Source organism: Ovis aries, chromosome 11 (assembly GCF_016772045.2).
Source record: "Ovis aries strain OAR_USU_Benz2616 breed Rambouillet chromosome 11, ARS-UI_Ramb_v3.0, whole genome shotgun sequence".
NCBI classification, from domain to species: Eukaryota; Metazoa; Chordata; class Mammalia; order Artiodactyla; family Bovidae; genus Ovis; species Ovis aries.
The window spans coordinates 21,642,064-21,661,993 of NC_056064.1; the positions used below are offsets into that span (position 1 = coordinate 21,642,064).

Here is a 19,930-nt window from a genome sequence, read left to right on the forward strand (position 1 = left end):
AAACAGGCCATCCTGGGGGCTGCTGGGCAGATAGGAAGCCTGAGGGACATCCATCTGGGTGCCTACCTACGGATGGGAAAACTGAGGCTGGCAAGGCTCAAGACTAGCCTGAAGCACAGAAGCAGTGGGGTTTGGCTGGGGCTGGAGTTCAGGAAATTGTCGCTGGATTTGCTGCAGCCAGCTTGGCTCCAGGATCATCTGGCCCCAGGGAGGAGATGTGGCTTTCTCTGGGAACCAGTTCTCGTTTTGCTTCATCACTGGTGGCTGGGGGGGTGGTTCTGGAGTTACATTCCTCCTGTAGCTCTGATGCTTCCTCCCTGAGTTTAACTTCACTCTGTTTATTCATTTTTAGTCACTCATTGCAGCCCAACACAGAGATTACCCATGTGGACTCTGGATTCAGAATCTCGGGTCATTTCCTAGCTGGCCAATAGCATACCTTCCTGTTTCTATGCAAAGGAATGGAGAGAATGGTAGTGCCTATCTCATTGGCTTATTATGAAGACTGAGGGAGGCAGTCTATGTGATACACATGGAGCAATGCCTGGCACTTAAGCAGCACTCGATCAAAGTTAGCTGTCATTAGTTTTATTTATTCAGCATGTGTTATTGAATGCCAGTCTTTTGGGCTTTTGGCAGAAAACTGATCCAGGAGCATGGTGTAGTTACGACTGCTTTGGAGGTCCACCTGAGCCTCACTCATCCACTGGGCAAGGTGCAGTGAAAAAACACAGTCCCAGGTTTTGGGTTTTTTTTTTTTTTTTTCTTTTGCTGTGCTGCACAGCCTTGGGTGATTCTAGTTCCCTGACCAGGGATCAAACCCTTGCCCCCTGCATTGGAAGCCCAGAGTTCCAACCACTGGACTATCAGGGAAGTCCCTCGTCCCAGCTTTTAAAGAGCTGATCTTCCAGGAAGAATACAAAAGAGATTTTGTCTATCAGGTCAGTTTTTTGGTTTTTAATTTGAATGCAGAGCCCACCCCCACCCCACCCCAACCACCTGTATATCCCATCTGCACACCCTGGTGCTCCCTGCAGACCTCAGAGTGGGGAGAGGTGCAGAGACATCCTTTTCATCACCAGTGACCCCGCGGGGACTCCCAGGCCTTCCTAATGTTCCTAGTGGAGCTGGGTTGCTAACGGTGAGGAGGGAAGAAAAGTGGAAATACCTAGTTTTGGTTCTAAGCATGGTGCCCTTTTTCCCACCCTGGCCAAGTGGTTGGTAGAGGCAAGAACTGGATAATGGAGAGGTGGGGTGTAGCACACCCCTGGGGGTTATGTAAGGGCAAGACTGCTGACCTCAGATGGGGTATATCTTCTTCCCACTTGGCCCACATCATCAGCCTGGTGCTCCTGGCAACCAACCCTTAAAAGTGAATGTCTGATTCTTTGCGACCTCATGGACTGTAGCCCACCAGGCTCCTCTGTCCATGGGACTCACCAGGCAAGAATAGTGGAGTGGGTAGCCATTCACTTCTCCAGGGGATCTTCCCTACCTAGGGATCGAACCCAGGTCTCCTGCATTGCAGGCCGATTCTTTATCCTCTGAGCCGCCAAGGAAGCCCAACCAACACTTAAATCCCCCTTAAATATGCTGATGAGGCAGGAGCAGCTGCTTGCTGCGGGAGGTGAGGAGCCAAGGACAGGCTGAGTACACAGGACAGAGGGAGGGCTGGGAAGGTGGAGTGTGTTCACCCAAAGGACTAGGCAGCAAATGGTTAGTGCAGGCTTGGAGGACGAGCTGTGATGGGTGCTGACTCAGTGCCTTGGGGTGCACGGGCAGGTCCACACTTAGCTGAATCAGGGTAGCCTGTCCACAGGAACATCCCCCTACTCTGACAGAAGGGGGTTGCTGGCAGATCACCTCACCTTGGGCACAACGTGGGTGAGAATGGCTCTAACTCCTTCCTTCCTAGGATGTGGTACTGGGTCTCCCCCACCTCCTCTCCACTCAGTGCCAGGAATCTGGAGGTTTCTGTTCCAGTCTCATGGCCCTGCTGCTTCCGCACACTCGTCCTATAGCCAAGGTTAGAGTCATGCAATCGGAAGCCATCCTATGTAGCCATCAAGGATCTTGACGTAACCGCCCTTTCCTGGGACACATATGTTTGAGACAGTTGTGCAGAGATGGAATAGGACTGGAAGAGTTTTCTAGAAGATAGTCTCTAACCCATGATAGTCTCTAATCCAGCAGAGATTTCCAGAGACCTCTGCCACCCTGCTTTCAACCCTGACAGTGGAGATAGCATGCGTGGCCCTCCGTTTATTGTCTGGATGGGTTCCTTAGCTGCTCAGGGCCTCGGTTTGCTCATCTGATAAATGGAGGGAACTGAGATAATAGTGAAGCTGTTGTGTAAGCAAAGCACTCAGATCCAAGCCAGGTCCACTGCAGGCACTTTCCCTTAATTATCAGAAGCACTCCTTCTGACTGGCCTCTAAGGTCCCACTCCCCTCCCCCTATATTGCGTTCTGCACTAGAAGGTTTAGAAGAGGATTGGACAGAATGTAGGGGGGAAAAGCAGAGCTAAGGAGAGCAACTAACATTTTAGCTTGGAAAAAAATGCTGAAAATAGCTTGTTTAAGCCTTTGTAGATAAAAATGTAAAATGTATGCAAATGTATGTGACTCACGCAGAAACATACATCCATGGCCTCCTCACAGTCAGTGCCCAGATGTCACCATCAGGCAGTGTTCAGAGAAGGCCCAGGCTGCCTTGGGGAGGGGCGGGGGGGTGGAGTTGTTGGGGAGGGGGGCTGTATTGCTGCTTACCTGGGCTGGTATCCTGCTTGCACCTTTCTTCTGGGTCTGTGCCTTCCAGGTGGGAAGAAGAGAGGCCCTGGGCCCCTCTCTGCTCCTCTGTCTCATCGTCCTCCCTCTGGTTCCTCCAGGAGCCCGTTTGCTTCCTCTCCCATCCCAGCTCTATTTCTGGAGCATCTCATTGGAGATGCACGCCCCCCTCTCTGCCAAGCTCCAGGTGCCTGCTTGCTTGGTCCTCCCAGTCTTGTGTGCAAGTCAGAGACGGTGGGAGGTTGACAGCTGAGCAGGGAGACCCACAAGAGCCAAAGTCAGAGCCCGAGCCAGGAGGCCTGGGGTGGGGGAGAGCCCAGTGGATGCAGGGAGGGGCCAGTGTGACCTCCAGGTTGAAAACCACCCACTGTAGCCACCTGTGGATGCTTTGTACCCCCAAAGCATCTTCCCTTGCATCTTCCCCAGGGGCTCACCCCACCTCTGTGAGCCCAATGGCCCCCACCTCCCCTGGGGCAGCTCTGGTGCTACCTAAGCTGCTGAAGGGGCTGGATTCAGGCTTCCTTTCAGCATCATGCAAAAGGGTCTGCTTCTCCTTTTAAGAACAAGATCTGAAACTAATACCGTACTGCATGTTAATGATACTGCTTTTCATTTTTTTTAAAAAAAGAATTAGATCTGTGGTTGTTTGGAATGATGAGAACAGCACTCCACCCCCCGTAAATGCTCTGGGATGCTGACAACACTCCCCCATGTAGAGGCCAGGTGAGCTTCATCTTGTAGGCCATCTTGTAGGGGACCCATTGAACTGGGTCCCCTACAGTCACGGCTGTTAACACAGCTTGGGGATGAGGGGTGGAAGGGTTTGCTGCATCAGCAGAAACCTCACTCTCTGAGGTGAAAGCAGGGTAAGTGGCCCGGCACAGGGGTTCCCTTGTGGGCCCACTGCCTCCCTTCTCTGGGGTTCAGGAAACAAGCTTCCGGGCCCCCTGCCCTGGACCACACTAGCCTGACCCTCCGGCCCCTCCAGTCCCTTCTTCAGGGTCCTTTGGTCCAAGGAGGCCTGCAGCTGAGTTGCCTTGGGTCTCTTAGAACCAGCACCCAGTGGAAGGCATAAAACTCCCCCACTCCAGCTTCTTCATTGCCTGTTTTTTTCTGGGGGTGGGGGGGCGGTGGTCTTAGGAGGAATTTTGTTTCTAAAGGTCTCTTCTCAGAGGCATCTTGAGCCCAGACTTCCCTCAGCTTGTGATTATGCACCCTTGGTGTCCCTCCTTAGATGCGCTGCCGCTGGAATCCCCAGAGAAGGTTCTTGCCGGGGACCCAGCGGAGACCCTGGGGTCTCTCCTCTAACCCTGTTTGTCCTTCACGCCCCTCGACGACCTCCTCGGCCTCCTGCCTTCCTCTGCTCGCCGCCTCCCTGGTGTGAAGGGCAGGGAGCAGCCTGGCTTTTAGGTCAAGAGTGTCTAAATAGACAGGCAGTGTTAAGGTTTGGAAGGAAAGAGTCCTTGGGCAGCCAACGCTTCCCGCGGGCGGGCTCGACGTTAACCCCGTCCGCGCCGCTCCCCGGGCTTGCCGAGGGGAGGGGCCTGGCAGCCGCACTGGCCCCTGAAACTGCGCTTAGAGATCCTGGGGTGGCAGGTGATGTCACCCCTGCGGGCCCATAGGTCTCCCCGCGGCACCTAGTCTGCGGGTTGCCAGAATTTGGCCAAGCCCAGCGAGGGGAAGGAAGAGGAGTCTGGGTCTGCGTCGCCCCCCCGAAGACCCCCGCAGACCCCCTCCTCGGTCACCCGCTGGAGTCCCTCTCCGGGTGGGGGACACCGGCTGCTCCCCGCACCTCTGCGGGGGGTCTGGAGGCGTGCCGCGGCGGGGGAGGGGGCGCGGGAGCCTCGCGCCGATTGGTCGCGGCTCCCGCCCCCCGCCCCTGGGCGCCGCGCAGCCCCGGGGAAGTTGCTAGTTGGCGGGCGGGCTGCGGGGCCGCAGCTCCGGGATCCGCAGCGGGGCTCGCGGCGGCCGCAGGGGCCGGAAGGGCTCCCGGGGGCGCTCGCCGGCCCTCGCCCGCCCTCCCCCTCCTCCCGGGCGGCTCCGATCGCTCCTCCCTGCTACCTGTTTCCCTGCCTCCCCCTCGCCTCCACCCAGCACTCGGCAACTTCGGCCTGCGGGGCCCGCCGCCCGCGCCCTCCCTCCTTTGTTGTGCGATGAGGGTCGGGTTTCCGATCTGACGGAGCCTTCGCCGCCGCAGCCGTGCGGAGCCGCGGGCATGGAGCCGCTGAGCCATCGGGGCCTGCCGCGCCTCTCCTGGATCGACACCCTCTACAGCAGTACGTGTGTGCGCGCGGGCCGGGGAGGTCGGGCGGGAACGCGTCCCGGAGCCCCGCGTGGAGCCCCGACGGCCCCCCGGGTTCGCGTTGCTGGGCTTGGCTGGAGCGGGCTGGGGGCTGCCGGCACGGCCGCCCAGGTGCCTGGCGGGCCGGGAGGCGGGAGGAGCGGCTTGGCGCCCCGCGATCAGTCGCTGATGGGATCCCCAGAGTGGACTTCCAGCCGGAGCGGGGGTGAAGGGGGCGCAGTGGATCGACGGAGCCAGGAGAGCTGTGTCACCCCTCTCCCACCTGTTGTGTAACCGAGCTCTCCCCAACCCTGGAGCGGAGGGGAAGAGCCCCGTAGTGTGTTGACCCCCGCTCCCCGGCGGGCTGCTCCTTCTGTGCACCCCGAAGCAGAAAGGCCATTTTGGCGAAGTCCTTGGCGTCTGGACTTGCCATCTCAGGGACACCCTGAGGCCAGGGTGTTTCGGGGTGGGGGTGGGGTCGTATGGTAAGGGAGACTGTAGCTGTCGATCTCCGCCGGGGGCCGTTTGGATGAAGGACCTGAAAACCCCCAGCTCAGCAGTCTTTCCTGCCAGGCTCATCATCATCCCCACCATCACCCTCCTTCCTCCCCCCCCCCCCCCCCCCCAAAGAAAAAAAAAAAAACCCTTCTCCGCGTTTCCACCCTCCTCGTTCCCAAATCTGCCTCGATCATGTGATTGCTCTTGCACTGGTGCTGGGGATGTGTAAGTGATCACGCCTACCTTCTGGGGGCTTACGCCCAGCCTTGAGCGTCCCCTTCCCCTCACCCCCTTCCCCCCACCCCACCCTCACTCTTGCTTAGGTGGCTAAAGCACTGCATTTTGCCCACCCCTCCCTTGAGACATCGTCCCCAAGCTTTCAGTGGTATAGGAAGAGAGAGGGTTCTACTGGCTCCTGAAGAAGGTATTAAGTGGATTTTGCCCTTCCTGGTCGCTTCAGGGGAACCGGCCCACTTTCTCTTGCTAGGTCTCCCAGCCTAGGGTCCCACGGGGGAGGCAGGTGGAACCAGGTTCCCCCTTCTGGACTCTAGATGCCGCGGAACAAGGCTACATGTCAGGGTTAACCTGGTTTGAATGGTGGGGAGAGTGGACAAGTTGATCCCTTGAACCCCAAATTCTTGCCCTGGAGGCTTCTCAGTACTCATTACCCAGCCTCTGACCTCTGTTTCCCCTTGGGTCCCCATCATTCCCCATAGCTTTTTCTCCCCCCTCTTCTCCTCCTCCCCCTCCATCCTTTTCCTCCCCCCCCCCCCAATCTGTTTTCCCTTCCTTTCCTCCCCCCAGCAGCTCTCCTTGTGATGGTTCATTCTGCTTTGGTTTTTCAACATCAAAAGAGCAAAGCTGGATCCCCTGGGTGCCAGTCCTGCGCCAAGCCCAGCTGCTCCCTCTGCTCCTTCCCCTGCAGAGGCCAGCACCACTGGGTGAAGGTCAGGGTCCACGGCTGCTGTGTGGCGTGTGTGCACACACGTGTCTGCCTGAATGGGGGCACACATCTGCTCAGAGCCCGGCTACAGATCAGCTCCTGACCCCAAAGGGAGGGTTAGTGACCTCCTCTTCACTGTGCGCTTGCAAAAAACAGTCATAACAATGCCTCATATTCACATGCAGCTTATGTTCCTGAATATTTCTGGCTCTTTGCAAAACCCAGTCCTGCTTTCCCTATTTCCCAAGGCCTAGAATCCTACAAAAAGCTGTCTCTGGCTTTCTCTTCATTGCCTTAAAGAAGCCTCCCCTGCCTGATCATCTATCTGGTCAATCCCAAGTTTTCCTGACATCCTCCACTCTACCCCAATACCTGTCTCCCCACCCCCCCCTCCCTCCAACACATACACAACCTGGAGCAAAGCAGCAAAATTGCTTTGAAAATTTCCAATTAGAGGAAGGTGGGATTGGAAAGGGGAATTCGACTGAGGGCTTCTTTGTGGGGGGTGCCTGTTAATCAGCCCTGACTCAGGCAGTCTGGCATCTGAACTGTCTACCCTTCTGCTGCTGCCTTGGCCTCTGGGCTCCTGGGGCAGCCTGGATAGAGGGGAGGTGGGGGTGGGGCACTGGCTTGGCAGCAGTGTGAGGAGTCCTTGCCTCCTTCTTCCAAACAGCTTATTGGAGAGCTGTAGAATGAGGCTTCCTGGGGAGGTGCTGTGCAGTCATGTTTGGGCTGTTAGCCATGAAGTTTCCTCTTGACAAGAGCCTAAATTAAAACAAATACCCGAGCTGTCATTTGCCTGGCAGCATGGTTTTGTGGCTCCCCAAGGAAGTTCCCATGCCTCTCGGGAAGCTATTTGGTTACAGGTCTCACAGTCCTGGGGTGGCAAGTCCCCACAAAAGCCAAATCCATCAGGAATCATAAAGGGGGTGTACACAGGGCACAGGGTAGCCAGGATACTTCTCAGGGACGTGAAAGTCCTGGTGGCAGTGATAGTAGCATCTCCAAGGACCTGCCGTGTGCCAGGCACTGTGCTGGGTGCTCTCCATCCAGTCTCTGCAAACCTCACAACTCTGCAAGACGGGTAGTCTTATCTCTCTTTTATGGGAAAAGTGGCTGGCTAGGCTCAAATCATTACCCTAGGTCACATGACTGATAAGTGACAAAGCTGGGATTCAGATCCTACCGTAGGATGTTGAGGAAGACTCTTGAGTGTCACCCAGATATGTCTGAGCTTATTCACAGTCTTGCAGTGGGGGACATCTGTCACTCTGGTCCTCTGTCTCAGTGTTGTCCCCAGAGTGGCCCAGCAGGGTAAGGGGTCTCAGTGATTCTGAGCCTCACTTGACTCTGTGTCTCTTGGAGGAATTGGAGACTGGTCCTGAAGCCAAGGCAGGGGTGTTTGAGGCTCTGTCTGATTTCACTGAGGCTGGTGGTTCTGTATGCCTAAGGTGCCAGCCTTTGGAATTGTCAGCTCACTCTTTCTGGCTGTCGCATCTGTACACACTTCCATGGCAGCTTGATGGTCCCTTGATAAGGGGTAGACAGCAGACTCCCTCTTTCCCCTATTGTTGAAGTCCTGAAGGTCTGCAGTGATGGCGCAGAGAGATGGGTTGGCTCCCAGCTGCCCGTGTGATCTGGGACGGACTGGAGCAAGGTCTTTGCCCGTGGTCAGCTAGCATGGTGGATGAGGGTTCCTGCCACCCCACTTCCTGTCCCTGGAAGGGACATTCATTTTCCTACATTCACATCATAGCATCAGCTGTGCCTCTCAGGGCCTTGCCTAGATTATTTCCCTGAAGCTGGTGTGTTTCTCTCTGCACGGAGCTGTTGTCTCTGTGTCTGTGTTTTCTGCCTGTGTTCTTCATTTTATCTTCTCTCTTTCACTATTCCTTCCACTAAATACTTACCACTTTCTCTTGGCTTCCTTCTGTACCATGGAATCAGGTTGGATCAAATTAAGTTCTATAGAATAATAAAAAGGGGCGGGGTGCTCTGAAACTTTCTCTTATCCCTCTGAGTGGAGATGAAAATCTTTCACTATATGTTCAGGATTTCTTTAAGAGAGAACTGAGGACTAATTTAAGGTACATTTAAGGTATGCCTTTGCCCTTCTAGCCTCTTTTTTGTCCCAGGAGATTTAACTCTGGCCTCAGACATGCTCACTCTATGGAGCCAAGCAAAAGCCTCTATTATTGGGATGTCATAGAAGGCAGAGCATGATCATCTGTTATTAGAACCTGCCTTTCGGAGCTCACTTCTGTCACCTGAAACAGCATTTCCAAGGGAAATTTCTGCCTCCGGTGATATTTTTATGCCCCTTACAGACTCGGTGCCCTGTCTAATGGGCAGGAAACCATTTGGGGCTATGAGAATACAAACCCATCTCCAGATGACCATGAACCTGTCTCAGTTTCCCACCATATTCCTATGTTAGCTGCACCAAAGACCAAGCCACTGGCCTGACAGTTGATGTGGGCTTGATCAGGGCAACTCTCTTACCCAGGCCACATCAGACTAACCCAGTGTGTGCCAGTGAACACCTGCAAATGGATGCTTTCTTGTCCCGTGGCTAAGCCCCAGTCATTTATTCCTGTCTTCACCAGCCCGTAATTGACATGACTGCTGGAGTCCGATAGGTGGGCCTGGCAGAAGAATTAAGTCACCTACTCAGAGAAATGTAGTTTTTCGTCATTGTTGTGGTTGCTGGTGTTACTGTTCTTTAGAGAAAGGAAGGAGTGACAGGAGCATTTGTGAAGAATCAGCTAGGAGGGCAGAAGATGGGAGGAGAGTGGGTAGGAGGGAAAACTTGGGTTGTTCTCTGGGTCTGGGGGCGATTCTGACACCTTTGTTATGCACACTCCTCTGTAGAGTGAAGCTCTGATGTCTCACGTGGGTGCAATGGAGATTAATTGGTTAATATTTCTTGAATGTTTTGAAGAGGAGGAGTGCTCTTTAACTGCTCAGCTGTCCAGCTCATCCCAGCTTTTGTCACTGAGCGGATCCATGAAAGGCTGCCCGAGGAGTTTGGAAGGGGCTGGGAAGGGTGCAAGGGGACGGGCAGGGGCAGAGTGTTGAACCAGGTTCTTCGCTGGTGCCTAGCCCAAGGCCTTGTGCCGTAGTAAGCCCACAGTAAGCTTTGGTTGCACGAGTGAGTATGAGAGGGAAAAGACTTCCGGGTTCTTGGCTCCTTTAACTCCTGACTCCATCCGAAACCCCAGAAACCCATTAGCTGGCCCATTCACAAGTTTCTGGCTGTGTGGATTTGGTAATTGTAGTAGCTTGTAGTGGAGTCGGAGACCCCCCAAGGGAGTCCCACGCATTGCTGGGGCTTGTGATTACGTGATTGGAAGCCTTCGCTGCCAGCGTTGGTGCTGCAGCTGTTTGGCTCGGCTTGAGCCCTTTGGGGTGACAGGCAGCTTCAGGACAACCGCGTGTCATCTCCACGTCATCAGCTGCCTCGGCCAGGCCCCTGGCTCTGGTAGGCTGAGGTGATCCATGGGGCTTGGAGGACCCGCCACATTCTACCTACAGGGTCTTGGCGCTTTCCACTGAGTACCAGGGAAGAGGCCTGCAGGCTCACCTCTCTCCAGGGCTGCATAGAAGAAGCTGATTTTTCTTTTGACTTGTGGCCTTGGTCTGCCCTTGCTTGCATTCCTTAGGGCAAGATATGGCCGAGCCATGGATGCCCCTGGGGGGCAGTGGGAGCATTCTGCTTGTCCCCGAAGCTGGGGGAGAACCTGATCCTGTAAATGGGGGAGAAGAAAGAAGGGCTACGGGCAAATGATAGCATGCACCTGGATAGGAGGGTTGGGGATAGAGGCCCAAGCCTACCCCTTGCCCAGGGCGTTTGTCACAGAGCCCTCTGAGACAGAGCCAGCTGGACCTGTGACCCACTGCAGATGGGGCAACCAAATCTTTTCCCCCAGGCTCAGATTTCATTTGGGCCTCTCTTGGTTTTCTACCCTTGCCCTTTATTCCTGTCTTCTCTTCCTGCCATTTCTTCCACACTGCTGGATGAAAAACGAATATGGGTTTACTGGCCACATAGAAACTGACAGGGTCAACGTGGTCTTTGGGAGACAGGGTGGGCTCTGTGATGACCTAATTGGTCACGTGCCCTCCCCCCTTTCCTCCACCCTCACCTCTGAGGTCCTCATGCCCCTCAAGACCAGTGATCCTCAACCTTTTTGGCACCCTGGGTGAGGAAGATCCCCTGGAGGAGGGCATGGCAACCCACTTCAGTATTCTTGCCTGGACAGAGGAGCCTGGTGCGCTATGGACCATCACAAAGAGTCAGACACGACTGAAGCAACTTGAGCACGAACATGAGCTGTGGGTTTACTCAGGACTGCTGGGGAAGAATGTGACCATAATTACCTTCATGGGATTGAAGGGCTGATCCTATTAGTGTGCTGGGCTAACCCCTTCCTCCTGGGCATTGCCTCCTGGCCAGCTGTGAGGGTTTAATGGATCAAGATCATGGAGACCGAAGATGTTGTATAATTAAGCCTAGTTATTTTCCGAGCTGGGGGTAGCCACTCCCCACAGCAGCAATTGATTTCCTCACTTGTGGTCACCCTATTCAGTTGCAAGTTACCCTGGGCCTAAGCTGCATACAGTCCATCGTTTTGAGTGAATGCCTCCCTTTGAAGGCACAGCTTTAGGAGAACAATCCCTTTCTGAGGGGTCTGGGTGACTGTGTGCTCTATGTGATGGCGCCTCTGGAGTTGTGCTGTGGGACCTCTTATGGACATAAGAGCTCTGAGCTCTGCAAAGCCACATGGAAACCTCATCCATGGGTCTCTCGCAACCACTGGGCCCAAGGAAAAGAAAGCCCAGTAGTCCAGCCAAGCTCATAGATTTTAGGTTTTTCTGTTTGGTTTAGGAAGAATGGAAAAAGCCATAATGTTTAACTAGCCCTACTGTGTGTCAGATGCTGTGCTAGGTACTTTCTTACATTACCCTAACAACTCACCAAGGCACTTTTTATCATCCCCCTGGCCTACGGATGAGGACTCCGAGGCCCTGAGAGGTTAAGTTATTGCCGAAGGTCTCCTGGTTTGAGCCAGGTCAGTTCTCAACTGTAGTTGAGTTGCAGATGGCTGCAACTCTACCTATAGCCGATTCAGCTGCCAACAGCAATAACGATCTTAGCCAACACCCATGAGGACCTACTGTGTGTCAGCACGCCCCTGGGCACTGCCCATGTCTTATCACTAATCCTCAACAGTCCCTACCTTATGAGGTAAGAAGGAATTATCACTACAGGGAGGAAACTGGGACTCAGGGAAGTTAAGTAATTAATTCAAGGTCCTAGAGTGCAAGCCAGGAGTCAAGCATAGAATTGGCCTCATTTTTTTAATAGATATTTTTATTTATTTCGGAGAAGGGAATGGCAACCCACTCCAGTACTCTTGCCTGGAGAATCCCACAGACGGGGGAGCCTGGTGGGCTGTGGGGTCACTCAGAGTCGGACACGACTCAAGCGACTTAGCAGCAGCATTTGTATTTATTTGGCTGCATCCGCATCTTGGTTGAAGCAGGCAGGGTCTTTAGTTGCAGCATGTGAACTCTTAGCTGTGGAATGGGGATCTAGTGGTATGTGAGACCAAACCCGGGCCCCCTTCATTGGGAGCGTGGAGTCTTAACCACTGGACCACCAGGGAAATCCCCTGGCCTGACTCTTAACCCCTCTTTCTCTGACTCCCTTGCCTTTCATGGCAGCTGGTATTTTTTGGAGGTTGATTGATCTGTTCATCTCTCTAACTAGAAGGACAACTGTGGAGATGGTCTTGGTCCCCCCATGGTATTTGGACAGCTCTCAGCCTTCAGGTGCCCTGTAAGTGCCCACCGGCTGGGCTGCCTCTTCCTAAAAATGGATCCCAAGGAACCCTCCCATGGGTGCTTGAACCCCTTATCCCAGAGTTACCTCGTCCCTGGATTCCTGGCAAGTTACTCTGTGTTAACCCCAAAATAAATAAAGAGGAAGGAGAGAAAATAGACTGGAGGGCAGGGACGGGCAACAGCTAAGGCCCATTTTCGAGAGCCGAGCAAGGCAAAGGACAAGTGGGTGGGGACTAGAGAAGGCGAGGACTTGGCTGAGCCCTGGCGCATTGGCTCTGATCTCAGGCCTTTTTAAATTCACCACCACAGTTTCCAAAGGGAAATGAGGTGAGCTCTCGGGCATTAATCAGGCCACCATGCACCAAGGCCCTTTTCTGAGGCCCAGGGCCAGTTGGGCCACAGATCCAGCTTCTGCATTTGAACTCACCCACGCACAGCATGCTGGTGATGGGGTGGCTCCAGCGCAGGCCCAGAGTCCCCTGCCCAGAGTTCAGGCCTCTGTGAAGGCCGGTGTCTGCTACAGTGGAAGGCCCCTCTTTGGCTGGAGCCAGAAAGGCCAGGACATGATCTGAGGGCTTGCTGCAAAGATTGGTATGTGGAGAGTTTTGGGGGTGATGATAAAGGGGGTAAAAGCCTGTCCTGAGCTGACCACCCAAGCAGAAGGATAAAAGTGGAGATGAGGGGAGGGGAGGGTCGCTTCCACTCTCTTCCTTTCCCTTCGCTGCTCAGAATGTCATAGGCCGCTTCCTTCCTTCTGAGTCTGCAGGCATTTTTAGGAACTCCTTCTTGGTAGGGTGTAGGGACCCATAAACCACCCCCTCCCTGGCTCTTCTGTTTGTAGAGAGGCTAATGTGAAATTCCAGCTGCTCCCCAGTCTTAGGCGTTCCTGACGCCTTCCTCCCACCACCTTGAACTTGCCTCAGCCTTCTTCCTCCTGCTGCCCTGGTGTGCTCCTGCCCTCCGTGTGAGTCCAGGTTGCAAGCAGAACCAGAGGCTCCACCTTGACAAGTGCATCCTTCAAGCGCCACCCGGAGGTGACCTCTGTCCCCTCCCCCACCCAGAGCTTTCTCCCGTTCTTCCGGCCTCGCCCCCAGCCTCCTTCCCCCTCTTCTTCGCTGCTCGTGGAGGGAAAAGGCATCTTCTGGGGAAAGCCAATGAAACAGGGCTGCCCAAGCCGGGGAGGGTTGAGAGGGCCTGGAGAGGGGATCCTGTCCCTCCAAAAATGGCACGTTTCACGCTCGAGTGTCTCCACTCTTCGTTCTGGGTCAATGCTTGAGTCTTTCCTCACCTCAGCAGGACCGGGAAGCATCCACATAATAGCTCGTGGGAGGGGCTGTTGTTATCAGTTCTGTCGTGAGAGAGGACCCAGAGAGCTGTGATGGGACCTGGAGATCTGCTCATGGGTGGCCTGGCCAAAGGAGTCAACTCCCCGCCTCCCCGCCTCCCCGCCTCCCCTCCTCTCCTCCTCTCCTCCTCCCCTCCTCCCGTCTTCCCGCTCTTCCCCACCCCCCATTGGAATTAAGTTAGCAGAGGTCAGGGGCCCCTACCAAAGGGAAATTGGGCTAGGGAGGGGTGTGTGTGTGTGTGTGTGTGTGTGTGTGTGTGTGTCTGTGTGTGTGTGTGTCTGTGTGTGTGTGTCTGTGTGTGTGTCTGTGTGTGTGTCTGTGTGTGTGTGTCTGTGTGTCTGTGTGTGTGTGTCTGTGTATGTGTGTCTGTGTGTGTGTCTGTGTGTGTGTGTCTGTGTGTGTGTGTCTCTGTGTGTGTGTGTCTGTGTGTGTGTGTGTGTGTCTGTGTGTGTGTCTGTGTGTCTGTGTGTGTGTCTGTGTGTGTGTGTGTGTGTCTGTGTGTGTGTGTGTGTCGCTCAGTCTTATCCAACTCTTTTCAATACAGTCCATGGAATTCTCCAGGCCCGGATACTGGAGTGGGTCACCTTTCCCGTCTCCAGGGGATCTTCCCGACCAAGGGATCAAACGGGGTCTCCTGCATTGTAGGCAGATTCTTCACCAGCTGAGCTATCAGGGAAGCGCTGGACTAGATGAGTGACTCACTAACTCTTTGGACTACCTCTCATACAGAATACAGACATTTTACATTGTGAGCCAGGGCACACACAAACTGAACAGGAGTTCATGGGATAGTACTTACTGTTCTATCACGTTTGCAATGTACAAATCATTTTGTGCCCTTCTAGTCTGTTCCAGTCCACTGCATTAAAAACAAACCCGAGAAGTGTTGGTCATGACCTACAATATTGATTTCATGACCTGCAATATGAAGAAAATAAGTGGACGAGATGCACTGTAAGGAATAATGACTTATGAAACTGCCGTAATTTACATACCACTGTTGTGATTTTTGCCAGAGTCACACACTTCTGTTATTATGGACTTAACTGTTTTTCTTTCCACTTGATTCATTATTTTAAATATCATTTACCTAGAAAGAAAAAATCTGTATCTCTTTCAATAAATAGTTTCCTTGCAAATAAATAATACTCAACAGTGTTATTAGTTCTAGTTATACACTGTTGCCCTTGGAAGGCTGTAGGTCTGAGCCTCCTGTGTCTCTGTTTAAACGGAAGGAAACAGAAGATAGATATTAGAGACATACTGGTACTAAACAGTAGCAGGAAAGATTGAAAGAAATCAGGAAGGGAGTAATTTTCTCAACATGTGCTCTGGTGTGCTTCAGTGCAGCGTGGCAAGCAAGCAGGTGCTAATTAGAGGGCTGTGGCATCTGCATCCTCTGCCGCCATCCACCTGGAGCCCTGGGCCCCATATTTCCTGAGCCGGGAGAGGGGAGGGGAGAAACTGGTTTTTCCTAGGAACAAATATACTAGAGCAAATTCTCAAAGTCTGTTGTGCATTTTTTAGAGATTATTTTTTTATATGGACTTTCTTTTTTTTTTTTTGGTCTTTATTGAATTTGTTACTGCATTGTTTCTGTTTTGGTGTTTTTGGCCGAGAAGCATGTGGGATCTTAGGTCCCCGACCAGGGATCGAACCTGCACCCTCTGCATTGAAAGGCGGACTCTTAACACTGGAGCACCAGGGAAAGTCCCCGTTGTGCATTTTAATAGCCTGTGTGTGCTTAGTCGCTTGGTGTCCAGCTCTTTGTGACCCCATGGATTGTAGCCCACCAGGCTCCTCTGTCCATGGGGATTCTCCAGGCGAGAATACGAGTGGGTTGTCGTACCCTCCTCCAGGGCATCTTCCCAACCCAGGGATCGAACCCAGTTCTCACAGGTTGTAGGCGGATTCTTTACCATCTGAGCCACCAGGAATAATGGCCTGAGGCTCTTGTTAAGATGCAGATTCTTATTCAGTAGGACTGGGCTGAGGCCTGAGATTCTATGTTCTAGCAAGTTCCCGGATGATGCCAGTGCTGCTGCTGACGATCTAGGGACCACAATTTGGGTAGCAGGGCCCCAGTGTTCTTTATACCGTCTCCTAGGAGACTGCCTTGTGGACCCTGATCCAAGTCAGACCCTTCTGTTTCCCAATCAAAATAATGAAGCCATTGATGGGATACCTGGTGAGCACCATACCTGAGCTGGTGCTCCCACATTCACAGTCTCATTTTGTTCTCACGGTAAACCTGTGAAAGGTTGTTACTCTCATTTTAAGGAGAAGAGGAGGGAGTGGCTGGCCTCTCCTGGGGACTCTGCCGGGGCAGCGGGGACACCTGCCATGGGGAATACCCTAAGTCCCCTCTGCCTACGCTCTTCCTGAGTGACAGAAGCCCGGGCAGCTGGCCTTCATGAGTTCTTCTGTCTAGACAAAACCTTCCCTGTCCCCACCCCCCAACACCCCCTGCTCAGAGCAAACTTTGGTGTTAATGGAGCAGAAAACCTCAGTTGTTAATTTTCTAGTGCATCATTGAGAGGGTTAATAAGCAACCAGCTGGTGTGCCACCCAGCTCTGTGGAAGGGCTGTGTTTTCCTTTGCATTTGGTCTGCAGACGTTTTGCAGACTCTGTGGCCACTCCTGACCTGGATGAGTCAGTGGGCATCTTGTGCCATTTTTGGGTACAGAACTTTTAGAGACCCAAAGCAGGGGCTTTTTTAAAAAAATTAATTTACTGTTGGCTGCGCTGCTCTTGGTTGCTGTGTGCAGGCTTTCTCTAGCTGCCAGGAGCAGGGGCTACTCTCTAGTTGAGGTGTGTAGGCTTCTCACTGCAGTGGTTTCTCTTGTTGTGGAGCACGGACTCTAGGGTGTGGTCTCAGTAGTTGTGATGCACGGGCTTAGTTACCCCATAGCACATGGGATCTTCCTGGACCAGGGATCAAACCAGTGTCCCCTGCATTACAAGGTGGACTCTTAACCACTGGACCACTGGAACTTTGGGTCCTGTCTTCTCTCCCTAGAAAGGATGGACAGGATGCAAATCTGATGAGGAGCTGTTTCTTGACTGAGGACCCATGACGGCTGGTCAGCTCCCATCACGGCTGGTCAGCTCCCATCACAGCCAGGCCCTAGCTGCAGACACCTGAGCAAACTCCCTCCCTGACCCTGAGATGCCACTCTCCATCCAGATGGCTGGTACTGCACTCAAGCTGGGGGCTTCCCCGGTGGTGCTAGTAGTAAAGAACCCGCCTGCCATTGCAGGAGACATAAGAGATGCTGGTTCAATCCCTGGGTTGGGAAGATTCCCTGGAGAAGGTCATGGCAACCTACTCCAGTATTCTTGCCTGGAGAATCCCATGGGCAGAGGAGCCTGGTGGGCTACAGTCCCTGGGGTTGCAAAGAGTCGGACACGACTGAGCGACTTAGCAAGCACGCATGTGCCCACCCACACTCAACCTGCTTCCATCTACTTCTCCTCTGCCCAGAAATTCTCAGTGGGGCGTTTTCTTCCCCATCCAATCCAAATGCCTTCAAGATATCCCCCGTGCTGCAGGACACCTCGCACTATCCATTCAGATTTGCCAGCATCCCAGCACGCGCCCCCTGCTCTAGCCACTAAGACCCCTCACCATTCCGCAGCCAAGCTCTGTGCTTAAGCTTCAGCCCTGGTTGCCACCACGTCCAGGAAGCCCCTCTGCCTGATTTTGCACTGGCCTCAGTGAGCATCCCAGCTCAGAACCTGAACACTGCTTGCTCAGGCCACATCACTGAGCCCTTTTATCTATTGTTTCGTAGTGTTTACCAATGTAGGCTTTGTGCCTGTTGTCATTTCTTCTCTACCAGACTGTAAACTCCTTAGAGGCATGAAGAATAACAAAGGCTGCCATTTATAGGGTGTCAGACAGTGTCCTTAAGCACTTGACAAACAATGTCCCATTTAATCTTCAACCCCCCTGCAGAGTTCTCAACTATTTTTATCCATTTTCCCCCCCCAAGATTCTGGAGAGGGTAAACAGTTTTCCGAAGGTCACCTAGCCTAGGAAGAGCTGAGCTGGGGTCTAAACCCAGGTCTGTGTGATGCCCTGGCTTATGCTCCTCACCAGAGATTCTCAAATGCCAGGGCCCTCAGCGTGAGAACCTGGGATTGGCCGCTGGCATCTGTGTGTTTGCACAGCTCCTCTGCACACCCAGTCTGATTTGGGGACTGACTCTTAACCACTGCATGCACCTCCCTTTCCAACACTCAGCTGCGCCCTGAGCACTTGAGAGCTTGGAAATGCATTATAGGCGGTGAGGGGGTATGAAGAGAAGGACGCTGTAGGGGGAGATGCTCTAGGAGAAGGATGTGTTGTTTTAATATAGGGGCCGCCTAAGAGAATCACGGGGCAGGGAGGATGCAAGGAGGCAGTGGAGCTAAGCAGGGGGAAGACAGACGGGAGTTAGAAGAGGCTATTGGAGGGACCTCCCTGGTGGTCCAGTGGTTAAGAATTCGCCTTGCAATACAGGGGGTATGGGTTCCATCCCTGGTCAGGGAACTAAGACCCTACATGGGATCCCACATGGTCGGAGCAACTAAGTTTGTGTGCCACAGTAGAGAAAGACCATGTACTGAAATGAAGAGCCTGCACAGCCAAAATTAAAAGTAAAATAAAATGTCTCTTTTAAAAAAAACAGAAAGAAAAGGCTATTGGAGAGGTCAAACCGTCGACCCTGTCTCTGCCCCAGCCGTAACTCAGGGCCTCACCTTGACCCACTAATCAGCTGGGGCATCTTGTAAGGATGCAGATCCTGGTACAGAAGGTTTGGATAGGGCCTCCTGCTTGGCATTTCTAACAAGCCCCCAGGTGATGCCCGTTCAGTAGGAAGGCCCTGGACTCCTCAAGCCCTGCTGGAGGATCTGATTCCATCACTCACTAGGCTACCATCTTCCCACCTCCCTCCTCCCTGGAGGATAAAATCTAAACTCCTTAGCACGCATGGTGGGAGCCTTTTCAGACACTGTCTCCAGCCTTCTCTAGCCTCACCTCCTGCTCTCTTTATCACACTCCCCACCCTGCAGCCCCACTGAATTCTTCACAGCTCCCTAGACACACCACCATCCCCAGTCAGAGCTGTTACTTTGCCTGGAGGCATGCGCTTTGGCCTTTCTCAGCCAGGTGAGGGTGAAGCTGAAGGTCACCTTCCTGGGAAGTTTCAGACTGGGGAGTGGCTCTAGACCCTGGCTCTAAGAGAAGCCCCCTGGAGGTTCCTAGAACCCTTCTTGTCCCTGCTCCCAGCAAAGGTTGGCCAAGGTCCCGGACCCTGCAGAGGAATCAGGTGATTTCATTGTCCTGCTTTGAACATTTGTTGTGTCTTGTCACCTTCCACTAAAAATAGAGCTGAGAATGACTGAAGTCAGCCCAAGTCTGGTCTGGGAGAGCAGAGTGGAGCAGGTGGGCCATTCTGCGGAGCCCACGAGGCCAGACCATCTGTGGGGGCTCTGGGAAGGGGGCCCTGTGACCTGGGCCGGGGCTTCCCAGATGCCGTGGTCATGCCCTGGGCTCTGAGAGGCCAGCCCATAGCTGCTTTCACTTTAAGCTTTTCTCTCCTGGCTGTGGAAATATTTCAGGACTTCCTGAGAAGTTTCCTTTGGTGCTTCCTGAGTTTTCTCCTGGGCTCTTTTGCCTCCAGATTTCAGCCCCAGCCAGGGGCAGCTCCCGGAAGAGCTGCGGGTGCCGCCCTGGCTGACCACAGCCCCCACGGGGACCGCCTCCCAAGCGCCCTCCCCTGCAGGAAGGCCCCCCCAGTGCACTGGTTTTGGGGAGCAGTAGCCTCCCTCTCTCTGGAAAAAAATTAAAAAATGTCTCTTCCTGCATTCAGGCTCCTGCCTGGGGGCTGAGGAGCAGGTTCTGGATGCCGCCGGCAGGTGATGGAGGGCTGTATCTCTGATTCCTGAGCCCTTCTGAGTGCAGAGCAGCCAGAGGGAAGGGGACGGAGCCTTTGAACGCTTGCTGGGACAGTCACCTCTGGTGATTCACTTCACCTCTTTGAGCTTCCTTTTCCTCTCGTATAAAATGGGAAAAATCTTATCAACCCCACCAGTAGGGTTGCCCAATTTTTTAGCAAATACAAACACAGGATGCCCAGTTAAATTTGAAGTTTAGTTAAAACAATGAATACTTGTCTTAGCAGAAGTACGTCCTATGCAATATTTGGGACGTGCGCATACATGCTCAGTTCTGTCCAACTG

At 53.5% G+C, this 19,930-nt stretch overlaps 1 protein-coding gene across 4 annotated transcripts in view; it reads left to right on the forward strand.

Moving 5' to 3' along the window:
- Positions 1-19,930, forward strand: part of ABR (ABR activator of RhoGEF and GTPase) — a 187,969-nt gene that overhangs the window by 39,435 nt on the left and 128,604 nt on the right. The window contains exon 1 of one of the 4 annotated variants that reach the window (XM_027975168.2): positions 4,694-5,062. The exons of the other annotated variants lie outside the window; for them this stretch is intronic. Within the exon in view, the coding sequence (XP_027830969.1) occupies positions 5,002-5,062 (61 nt within the window). The 5' untranslated portion in view covers positions 4,694-5,001. Of the gene's footprint in view, positions 1-4,693; positions 5,063-19,930 lie in introns of those variants that run through there. 4 annotated transcript variants of the gene reach the window in all.